This window comes from Podarcis melisellensis, assembly GCF_964234715.1.
Source record: "Podarcis melisellensis genome assembly, chromosome: 5".
In the NCBI taxonomy this organism is placed as follows: domain Eukaryota; kingdom Metazoa; phylum Chordata; class Lepidosauria; order Squamata; family Lacertidae; genus Podarcis; species Podarcis melisellensis.
In genome coordinates, this window is record NC_138537.1 from 41,103,492 (window position 1) to 41,115,522 (window position 12,031).

The 12,031-nt window shown below is 49.6% G+C and overlaps 1 protein-coding gene across 4 annotated transcripts in view; it reads left to right on the forward strand.

The window, feature by feature from the left end:
* The window catches only part of GPR148 (G protein-coupled receptor 148), a 103,467-nt gene that overhangs the window by 74,777 nt on the left and 16,659 nt on the right, over positions 1-12,031 (forward strand). The window contains exon 4 of one of the 4 annotated variants that reach the window (XR_014168437.1): positions 3,187-3,333. The exons of 2 other annotated variants lie outside the window; for them this stretch is intronic. Coding sequence is in view for 1 of the 2 variants with exons in the window: in XM_081911563.1 (XP_081767689.1) it covers positions 3,472-4,524 (1,053 nt within the window). In the remaining variant the exon portion in view is untranslated. One more of the 4 variants, XM_081911563.1, reaches the window with a different exon arrangement.

The window sequence follows — 12,031 nt, forward strand, 5'->3', positions numbered from 1 at the left end:
TTGTTTTTGAACCAATCCTTCTTGCTTGACTGGATGGAGGTAAAGGTAAAAAAAAGGTAAAGGACCAAGGGGGTAGAAATGTGTGTAGAAACTAAACTACTGCACATATTCAGTGTTCTGCCCACGTTCACCTCTGACCTCACACACCACTAGCATGTGGCCCTCAAAAGCTTGTCTAGAAAGGAATATGGCCCTTGTACTTAAAAAAAAAATCACTTCCTTGTTTAACATGTTTTTCTGACATTTAGCTGAAATGTTTCAGGGCATTCAGATAGAAGGAAGGAGCCTCTAAAATGTTTTTTTTTTAACTCCCCTATTCCTTCCAATACAAATACCAGTGTCTGTCACCTGAAGAAGAAAATGTAGATCTAAGGTTTCCTTCATTCTGCAAAAAGACCTTTAACTTTTAATCAGATATTATTTTATATATTAGAAATATACATATGTCAATTCCTTATATACCTAACTTGTTTCTTGGGACACAGGTTCTAAAGATTTTTTTGTGGGGGTTTTCTTGGCTGACAACACTTGAGTTGAGCCAAGTGCTTCTAACAACCCTGAGAGGTTTCCATCAAACCTTGACAGGGAAGACAAACTTCATTGAGATTTCTGTCCTTGTTTTGGCATCTTAAAATAGAACTCGGTTATCCCATGTTAGTCATCCCTGATGTAAACTCTGATCTTTAGCAGCCTAATTGGGCTACATTTGTACTGAAAACTTTTCTGAGGCCATTCCTAAGATTGGGAACTATCCATACTCTACTGAATGTAAAGCAGCTTGTTCTGCAGGAATATTAAGCAGTAGGGAGTTTTGCTCCTTATATTAATGTTCGTAGGCTAGAAACATCCATTGCAGTGGTTGGATGGCAACAGGCTGAAGAGAATATGGCTTTACAATATGAACCCACCTTCATGCTCCATTTCACATTTCGCTGATAACTGTCTGACACCCATGAGGCAAGGTGAGGTGACTGCCTCAGGCAACAGGATCCACAGGGGCAGCAGATCCTGATGTAGATCCTTTATTTCCCCCTTTGTTCCTGATGTCAATCTTCACCCCCCCCCCTTCTTCCCTGGCATTGGGGGGGGTGCCATTTTGTAGTTTGCCTAAGGTGCCAAATGTCTTGGGCCAGCCCTGTTAGCATTGAGCAGCCACATAGCAAGAAAGTGGGCAGAAGGCCTGGCAGCCATTTTGTAGACAAAAGGCAATTAGGGAGCCAGCAATACAAGCCAGTAGCATGGAAGCTGCTGTTTCAGTACATGTCTCTTTGTGTGGAACAGAGAACTAAAACCATGCTTGTCACAACAGAATCCAAAAGTCAATTACTTCACAACAGCCAATCTGAAGGCAAGCAGCACGATCTGTTGTGTTTGTTAGTGTCCCTGGTTTGCTTTATGCAAGCTCTGGACATCATCTACTCTTGTGTCTAGAGAGGACATGGTGTGTCATGTTATGCCAGGTGTAGAGACCCCCATTTCACAATGCTAGAACATTCCAGCTGAACGTTGGGAGATTAAGGACAAACAAAAATAACTTCTTCAGCACATAGTTAAACTGTGGAAGTTACTTCCACAAGACTGTCAACTTGGACAGCTATTAAAGGGTAATACAGTGGTACCTCGGGGTACAGACGCTTCAGGTTACAGACTCCGCTAACCCAGAAATACCTTGGGTTAAGAACCTTGCTTCAGGATGAGAACAGAAATCACATGGCGGCAGTGGGAGGCCCCATTAGCTAAAGTGGTACCTCAGGTTAAGAACGGACCTCCAGATCGAATTAAGTTCTTAACCTGAGGTACCACTATAGACCGGGACGCGGGTGGCGCTGTGGGTAAAACCTCAGTGCCTGGGGCTTGCCGATCGCATGGTCGGTGGTTCGAATCCCCGCGGTGGGGTGAACAGAAATCACGTGGCGGCAGTGGGAGGCCCCATTAGCTAAAGTGGGACCTCAGGTTAAGAACAGTTTCAGGTTAAGAACGGACCTCCAGATCGAATTAAGTTCTTAACCTGAGGTACCACTATAGACCGGGACGCGGGTGGCGCTGTGGGTAAAACCTCAGTGAGCTCCCGTCTTTCAGTCCCAGCTCCTGCCCACCTAGCAGTTCGAAAGCACCCTTAAGTGCAAGTAGATAAATAGGTACCGCTTTATGGCGGGAAGGTAAACCGCGTTTCCGTGTGCTGCGCTGGTGCTGGCTCGCCAGAGCAGCTTCGTCACGCTGGCCATGTGACCTGGAAGTGTCTCCGGACAGCGCTGGCCCCCGGCCTCTTAAGTGAGATGGGCGCACAACCCTAGAGTCGGACACGACTGGCCCGTACGGGCAGGGGTACCTTTACCTTTACCACTATAGACAAATGTATGGAGTATCAGGCTCTTAATGATTCCTAGTCATAATTGCTACATTTCCTGCAGTATCAGAGGCAGCATGCCTCTTAATACCAGTCACTGTGGATCAGGAGAGTGCTATGTCATACCCTGATTGTGAGCTTTCCAAGACATCTAGTTGACCACTGTATGAATAGAATCCTGGATGAGATAAGTCTTTCATCTGATCTGGCAGTGCTCATGTTCATTCTAGATTTATTTAATCCTTTGTTTTTATTATTCTTTCCTCCTGATTTAGGGAACAGCTGTAAAGGATGTAGAATTGTATTGTATTGTTATATGTTAGCTTTCCATTAATCGTAAGAAAATAGTTTATTTTGCATTGCGTGTGTTCCTCATCCCAAAGCATATGATGAAAACAAAAAGCACTTTAGATTGGGCAAGGGGTGTCAAGCCACTTTTTATTCTCCATTTGCAGCTCAATATTTCATAGTAGGTGGCAATAATATATATGGGATTTTGGTGTATGTGTACTGTTTCAGATAGCTGAAAATATATGGCAGCAGTCTGCTAAGAACCACGTATTAAAAGGGATTATGATGCACTTGTATTTCAGGAGCTAAGGGCACCATTCCTATTGATTACATTGACTCAATACGTTTCTGATTGCATTTAAACACTCTAGTATATCCTCTGGTTCCATTTATGACTTGATTGCATTGGCAAATTTGGAATGTCCCCTTTTATCATCACATCTGTTTAATCAAGCTAATATTCCATCTGCTACTTTGCTATGCTAATGCTTGCAGTGTGGACAAACTTAAGTTCTTAGTGATGAACAACCCATTTACTTCCCTCCCAGAGTGCCTGCTCTGCAGTTTGGATTTTGAGCCCTATGAGTGTGTTCCCTTCTTCTGAACAATCAGTGTTAAATTTTCTTGAGGAAAAGATTCCACTTGTGCGGATTTCAAGATCTACTTGCGGAGCTCCCTTACCAATCCCTATGCTTTGCCATCAGCTATCATTACAGAGCTGACGACAGATGGTGATCTGGTTGCTATAAAATGCATCTTCGCTTATTGCAAAACCTCAGCGTTGAAGAACTTCTTTTGTATACATCAGCTGCCACTCCTTATCTCTGGGGGAAATGAACTTCTCACTATGTGTGCCAGCCAGGATTTTGAATGCAACCTTCTCCCGCTATAGAGAAGTGGCCTCAAATGCTTCCTTCACTTTGGATAAAACTTCATTCCAAAACCTGCAAGAATTGATCATCTATCCTCCATACTCCAAGACAATGATGTTCCTGATCCCGCCGATATTGTGCCTTACAGCAGCCATCCTGATCAACCCTTTCATTCTGTTTGTGATTCTTTCCCGTGTCAACATCCGTCAGGAGACTAGATACCTGCTGTTGGGAAATGCTTTGCTCTGTGATTTGTTATATCTGATACTCTATGTTATGTCTGCAGTTTTCAATGTAATGAAACTCCACCTTCCCAAGAACCCTTGTGTGCTCCTGTTGTTTCTGCTGGCCATGACTTACTGCGGAGGGTTGCTAACGGCTGCCGCCATGGTGCTGGATACATACGTGGCCATTTTGTGGCCTTTGCATTACATCTCCATTTTGCCCTCTTCACGAGCAAAGAAGCTGATACTGTTCCTGTGGATCTTGTCTGGTGTTTTCCCTGGGATTGTCTTCTTAATACTCAAGTTTACCCAGAAACCCAGTGTGTGCCCAGTGGAAAACTGCTCTGTCCCCATAATACTGGTAATGACTCTACATGGAGATGGGGCCGTGAAATCCTGCTATGTAGTCTCCGTTTCTGCCCTTTTTCTCTGTCTGTCCCTCATACTCTGCTGTTATATGATCCTGTATTTCAAAACAAAGCAGTCAGGCATATGGAAAAGCATGTTCTCTAGAGCCAGTGTGACGTTCCTGATGCATCACATTGTCTTGTTCTTTCATTTCTCTCCCCTCTTGGCTATTGTGGTGGACTCCTTGCTTTATGTCAATGCCGTCATTGGGACACAGACAGGGATATTGGTCTCTCTGATAATATGCAATGTGCTGATAATCTTGCCCAAAGCTCTGTTGCCTTATCTGTGTGGGCTTCGATACAGGGAGATAGCCTCATCCCTCAAGTTCTTCTTCAGATGGAAGCGCATGACTGCCGTGTCTCCAATCTCAACCACTTGAGCAGAAACATACAAAAGACTTGCCGTGGTTTGGAGCTGTATTTGACCTCTTCTATCAAGTTGGAAGGATTCCCCCCCCCCTAAAATTCATTCATTTGTTGTCTGCTGGCTGAGTTATTAGCCATTTATTTTTTCAAGGTCAGCATACTGTGAATGGAAAAGTAGTAGTATCATGCTGGCATTTTGATATATAATGATAACAATGTTGTGTTGGATTAGATGTCATGGTGCAGCAGTAAATTAGAAGGAAGAATTTAACCAAAAAAGAATTTTCACCTGTAGAGAAAACTGGAAAACCAAAGAACATGGGGAACAACACATTAAGGGCAAGTGTAACAATTGTTACTATTCTGATTTCAAAGTCATCAGATGGGCCTGGTTTTCAAATGAATCGGTATTTTTTAATTGTGCATTTATGATGATTTGTGCTTATGGTGGTTTGGGGGCAGTCATACAATATTCCACTTTCAATACTGTTCATGCCTGTACAAGTTTTGGGGTGGCCATATGGCTTGATTTCCTATCATTGCATATCCTCTAATTTCTTGCTGAAATCCTTTAACTTTTCATACCACAAACAATTTGGGGGTGGGTCCTATTTTATTTTATTTTAGCTACAGTGCAAGAATGTCCCTCCAGACAGCAATAGAGTGGTAGCAATGGGAAGGCATCACAGAACAAGTAATGAAGTCCTGTGATGTGTGGGCAGTCCAGTATAAATTAAAGCACTATCGCTGAGCTGAGAACATGTCGCAGAATACACCCATAAAAAACAGCAGCCTGGAAGTGCCCTGGATTCAGCATGCATATTCCTGCGATCAGATTGGTGATTGTCTACATTCCCAATTACATCTCTGAAACAACAAATATCTCCCTACCTTCTAATAGCATATTAACTTTGTATATACAGTTCAATCCTATGCACTGTCCCCTTGATTACTGTTGCATCTATTTGTCTTTTTGTCTGTTGCTGGACGTATGAAATGTAGCTATGAAGGCAGAGGAAACATATGGAATTTCTGAGTTACTGAAAATGTATGGAAATTGTGAGTTACTATAGGGGATGAGTCAACAGAGAATCTGTTTACAATTTCCCATAGTTACATGTCTCTGTGTTGTTGTTTTTAGCACTCTCATCAAATATATGCATAAAGATGTTAGAAATTGTGTGACTTGATTTTAGGGGGAAATTACTTTTACAGCATTATCTAGACCTGAATTGGGGGACATTATTTCTTTCGGAGGCTGCCTTTCCCTTGGAAGTAATCTGTCAGAACTGCACATCAGCAGTGGGGCTGAAGCCAGCCATGGGTAGTGTCAGGGTTTCTGGGAGAGAGGAGGAGATGACAGAGGAGACGGAGAGCGAGTGGGAGGAGGGGCAGAAGGATGAGGAAGAAGATGACGGAATTCTGAGGGAATCCACGAGTCTGAGCAGCGAGTCAGAGGATTCTCAAAAGGGGGTTACCTTAATCAAGCAAAAGGGAGGAGAAGGGAGAAGCGGAGAGGAGCCCAGTGGAAGACAGACGCAGCAAGAGGCGTCTCAGCCGGAACGGAGTAAAGGGGGTGGAGTCGTCAGCCTCTCGGAGGGAGCAGGATTAGGAGAGAACAGAGAAAGGGGGTTGGAGCAAGGTGTTCAGCCGGAAAGGGTGGAGAGCAGAACAAGGGGTGGTGTAGCGGTCGAAAGAAAGGTCAGCAGCAACGTACGCGCGCCAAGTTCAAACGTAGAGGCGCGCGGAAGTGGAGAGAGCTCAGGGGAGGAGCCCGGCCCTAAAGCCAGAAGGAGGGGGGAAGAGGCGGCAGAGGATTCAGCCTCAGGCGAGTCACGGAGAGAGGGAACCCAGGGGGGCAGGAAGACCCTGCGGAAAAGAAAGGAGAGGAAGAGGTGGTCTAGAGCCAGGCTATTAAGTTGGTGTGGAAGAGGGGAGGAGTCAGAGGGGACTTCAGCGGTCTAACGTGACAGACGTACGGCCACGATGCTGAACTGTACGAGAAGCAGAAATCTTCAATAAACTTTTCCTGTAAATAAACTGTAACGGAGTGAGGTCTCTTGTGAGCTGGGACCCGTCCTGGGTGGCCGTGACAGTAAGTCCCCTCTCAGAAAGCAAAAAATTTTTTTTTGCGAAGCTCACGAACGGGAGCAGCCATGAGCGCTGAGGAGCAGCTGGTTGCACTGCGGGATCAGGTTACCGCTCTCACATCGGCAGTCATTGCTTCGCAGAAGAAGAATGACGACTTGGAGAAGACGTGCCAGGATTTGCAGGCAAGGTGGGAACACGCGGACAGGGCGGGGGCCCCAGGTTCCAGAGCGGAGGGCATTGCGCTTGGACGGAGGGGGGGTGCCCTGGTTCCGCATTTTAATGGCAACTTGCAAGACTATCCCAATTTCAGAGCGGACGTCGTATATGCACTGCATTTACTCCGTCACGATTTTAAAGATGAGGAGGAGAAAGTGGGGTTCATTGTTTCGCACCTGCATGGGGAGGCCAGGGCTTGGCTACGCAATCTGTGGCGCGAAGATGGACCGGCCCGTCGCAATTCAACTGCGTTCATCAAAGCGATGGATTCTTGTTTTCAATCCTCTGTGGATGTGGACATTGCGCGCCGTCAAATGCACGGGCTGAGGCAGGGGAAAGCGACTGTGCGCCAATACCACTCTAAATTTTTTGCATTGCTCACCGCCTTAGATTGGCCAAAGGACAGTAAGCCGGTCAGAGATCTTTTTTGGGAGGGATTGAGCCCCCCCATCAAGGATGAGATCGCTAGGGGGGACAGACCCCAGACCCTAGAAGACGTGGTGCAACGGGCTTTAGCTATTGGAATTCGACATGAGGGACGTCCGTGGCACGAGGAGGACGGGCCCCAAGCGCGTGCGCAAGCGAGGACTCTCCCTTTTGTGCACAGGGATTTCAGCCGTGCGCACCCCTCGCCAATGGGGAAGGACAGCGAGGAGCCAATGGAGATTGGTGGTGCTAGGGCTCAGAAGCCATCCCAGAGCCCTGTCCCTGGTGCAGCCAAAGCGAAGCCTCCTAGAGGAACCAGGAAGTGTTACATCTGTGACAGTGCGCACCATATGGCGAAAGAGTGCCCCCAGAGGCTCCAGAAGCACACTGCAGCACTGGCAACTGTAACAGCAGAGGTGCAACCAGGGGAGCAGCTTCAGGGAAACGACAGTGCCTGGCTGGAAGCAGAGCTACTGGGGCTCAGCCAGGCGGATCTGTAGACAAGCCCCCAGCATCACTGCAGAGCGTGGACCCTTTGCCTCCCAGACCGGCAGTTCTGCTCACGGCAACACTCCAGTTGCCTGATGGGAGACTCCTCGAGGTTCCAATAACGATCGATTCGGGAAGCAACGCCGACTTCGTGGGACTGCAGTTCGTTAAGCAGCACAACATGGCGCTCCTGCCTGCAACGACGCCTCTAAACGTGGTCACGGTAGACGGCAGGAAGTTGCTGGGGGGGCAAGTGGTGCAGCAAACCCCTCCCATGATGATGCAGATTGGCAACCATCGAGAACTTATTAGTTTCAATGTCACCCACTTATCGGACACACCCATCGTGTTAGGCATGAGTTGGCTGGAGAGGCACAGTCCCGCGGTTGCGTGGTACCAGCGGCAGATCACCTTTTGTTCATCGTATTGTGCTCAGCATTGCTTTCAGACCGATCAGGGAGGAGAAGCCGAGCAGCAGTTGCATCTGGGTATGGTGCAAACAGTGCCTCACAAGTACCAGGACTTCTTGGAGGTTTTCTGTGAGAAGGAAGCTGACAAGTTGCCGCCTCACAGACCTTACGACTGCGCGATTGATTTAGTGCCAGGGGCGCAACTGCCTGCTGCCAAGCTGTACTCTATGTCGGAAGACGAGATGCAAGAGCTTCGGGAGTTCATAGACCATAACCTCAAGCGAGGTTTCATCCAGGAATCTAAAGCAGCGGGTGGCAGCCCTGTGTTCTTTGTGAAGAAGAAAAACACGCCCCAAAAAAGGCTTATAGTGGATTACAGGTTCATAAACAGCTTGACTAAGCCCAAAGCTTTCCCCATGCCCAAGATTGACGACCTTTTAGCGACCGTCAGGAGGGGCAAGATTTTCACCAAGCTGGACCTACGTGGAGCTTACAATCTCATCCGCATCCGGAAAGGAGATGAGTGGAAGACCGCCATGTTCACCCCTCTGGGCACATACGAATACAGAGTCATGCCTTTCGGTCTCCAAAATGGCAGCCACGTTTTTCAAGCATTTATGCACCACGTGCTAGCAGGTCTCCTCTACAAGAAGTGTGTCTGCTTTCTCGACGATATCCTGATTTTCTCGGAATCGCCGGAGGATCACGATAAGGACGTGAGGGAGATCCTGCAGAGGCTGAAGGACCACAGGCTGTACGCCAAGTTGGAAAAATGCCAGTTTGATGTCAGAGAGGTTGATTTCCTTGGCTACAAGTTGTCCGACGAGGGACTGGCCATGGACAGGGCTAAGGTTCAAGCGCTGTTGGACTGGAAAAGCCCTCGAAATCGGAAAGAGGTCCAGAGGTTCATCGGCTTTGCCAATTTTTACCGCAAGTTTATTAAAGGTTTTGCGAACGCGACGGCGGCTATCACTGACACCCTCAGTTCCAAGAAGAAGAAGTTCGTCTGGACCGAACAAGCGGAGCGGTCCTTCCGGACGCTTAAAGGTCTTTTCGCCTCCGAAGAGCAGCTGCTCCACGTGAATCCCGGCAGACCCATGCGGGTAGAGACCGATGCGTCAGACAGAGCGGTTGGGGCCGTTCTTTTGCAAGAGGATTCACAAGGCAACTGGAGACCGGGTGCGTTCTACTCCCGGAAGCTCAGCAAGACGGAGCGCAATTATACCATATGGGACAGGGAGTTGTTGGCCATTCATGCAGCTTTCAAAGCGTGGCGACACTTCTTAATAGGAGCCAAGCACACGGTGCAAGTCCGCACGGATCACAAGAACTTAGAGTATTGGCGGACGGCTAAGTTACAGACCCAGCGACACATGCGCTGGGCGGAGTTCTTTGCGGATTTCGACTTCAAAATAGAATACATCCCAGGAGACTCCAATGTTATTGCAGACGCGCTGTCCCGAAAGCCGCAATACTTGGAGGAAGCAGCTCCAATCGCAGCAAAGCACATTTTCGCACCGCAGGCGTGGACGTGCGCTACCATCGCAGTCGACCTGGACGCGGTGCGACGCGCGTTGCAAAGGGATCGGTTTGCTCAGTCCAAGATGGAGGAGCTACGCGGAGGGTCGCGAGACAACGATGAGTTCCAATTGCAAGATGGACTTTTGACTCGTAAGGGTGCCCTTTACGTGCCCACCGACGATCTTCGAGCCAAGGTTCTGCAACAATTGCATGACGCCCCTAGTGCAGGCCATTTCGGCAAAGAGAAGACGATGGAGTTGGTGGCTAGAGACTTTTGGTGGCCCCAGATGAGAGGAGAGGTGGCGGACTACGTCGCCAGGTGTGATATCTGCCAGAGGTCCAAACCAGTGCACCAGAAGCAGGCGGGATTGCTAGAACCGCTGGAGACACCGCAGCAACCGTGGGAGAGGGTAGCGTTGGACTTTGTTACGGACCTGCCCAGCTCCAGAGGTAAGACGGCGGTGTTAGTGGTGGTGGACTTGTTCACCAAGATGGCGCATTTCATCCCTTGTGCCAAGGTGGCGACGGCAGAACAGACCGCAAAGCTCTTCATCGATCACGTCTTCAGAGTGCATGGACTTCCGCAGTCCGTCTTGTCCGACAGGGGGCGCCAGTTTGTTTCCACTTTCTGGCGAAAGCTTCTGGGCATCTTGCACGTCAAAATCAACCTGACATCGGCGAGACATCCACAAACCAACGGTCAAGCGGAGAGGGTCAATGCGATCATGCAGCAGTACCTGCGGTGCTACGCCAACCAGCGACCTGCGGCGTGGGTGGACTATCTGCCGATGGCCGAATTCGCCTACAACAACACGAAACACGCATCCACCGGGGTGACGCCTTTCTTCGCGAACAATGGCCGTCATCCCAGAACCTTCCCGAGATTTGAGGCACCAGGAGGGGGGGGGCCTCAAGATGCCGACCACTTTGCAGCGGAGTTGCAAGAGGTGCACGAGGAGCTGCGGAGACATTTGGAGCTGGCAAAACAGGCGTATAAGGTGCAGGCCGATAAGCACAGGAGGGCGGGAGAGGACATCCAGATTGGGGACTGGGTGTGGTTAGCAGCCCACGCGATGCCGGCCAGGTCATTGGCCAAGAAGAAGTTAGGACACAGGCAGCTAGGGCCATATCAAGTTGAGGCTAAGATCAATCCGGTGGCTTTCCGTCTAGCCCTTCCGGAGGGTTCCAGGGTGCACCCGGTCTTTCATAGGTCGGTGCTCACTCCCTACAAAACCCCACACAGGTTTCAAGAGTCAGGAGCACTCCCAGAGCCACGTAGGAGGGCGCCTGAGGGGGGGGAATCGCCAAGACCAGAACCTCTTAACGAGGTCACAGAGATACTGGACTCGAGATGGGGGGAGGAGGGAGTTGAATATTTTCTAGCCAGGGAAGGCACTCCGGCCTCTGCCAATAGCTGGGTGCCGGGTTACGCGTTGGACGAACCCCTGTTGAAGGAGGAGTTCCATGCACTTTTTCCGCACAAGCCCATGCCCGAGGAGTATTTTGATGATTGGCTTTTCACGCCCACGTTGTCAGACAGCACGTTCGAGGGTTTCTCCTCACCCGAGGGCCATACGCCCGAAACAAGCCCGACCAGGGATCCGAGACTGGGGGGGGAGGAGACAGGCCCTTGTTGGTGGGTGGATCAGCCAAGGGAGGCATGGAGTCAGAGATGGATGGTAGGTCCTTGGCAGGCAGCGCCAGGAGAAGCAGTGATGGAGGAAGAGACTGTGAGGTCTGTGGGTGGGGAACCCGAGTTCGAACACACATATACGGAGATGACAGAGGAGAACGTTGAAGTGGACAACTTGTATCCTGAACCGACCCCGGAAGAACCACGTTTTCCTCAACCTGCACCCGGCGAGCGGGAGGGGGGAAGGGGGGGCTTCGAGGGGGGGATGGATGTCAGGGTTTCTGGGAGAGAGGAGGAGATGACAGAGGAGACGGAGAGCGAGTGGGAGGAGGGGCAGAAGGATGAGGAAGAAGATGACGGAATTCTGAGGGAATCCACGAGTCTGAGCAGCGAGTCAGAGGATTCTCAAAAGGGGGTTACCTTAATCAAGCAAAAGGGAGGAGAAGGGAGAAGCGGAGAGGAGCCCAGTGGAAGACAGACGCAGCAAGAGGCGTCTCAGCCGGAACGGAGTAAAGGGGGTGGAGTCGTCAGCCTCTCGGAGGGAGCAGGATTAGGAGAGAACAGAGAAAGGGGGTTGGAGCAAGGTGTTCAGCCGGAAAGGGTGGAGAGCAGAACAAGGGGTGGTGTAGCGGTCGAAAGAAAGGTCAGCAGCAACGTACGCGCGCCAAGTTCAAACGTAGAGGCGCGCGGAAGTGGAGAGAGCTCAGGGGAGGAGCCCGGCCCTAAAGCCAGAAG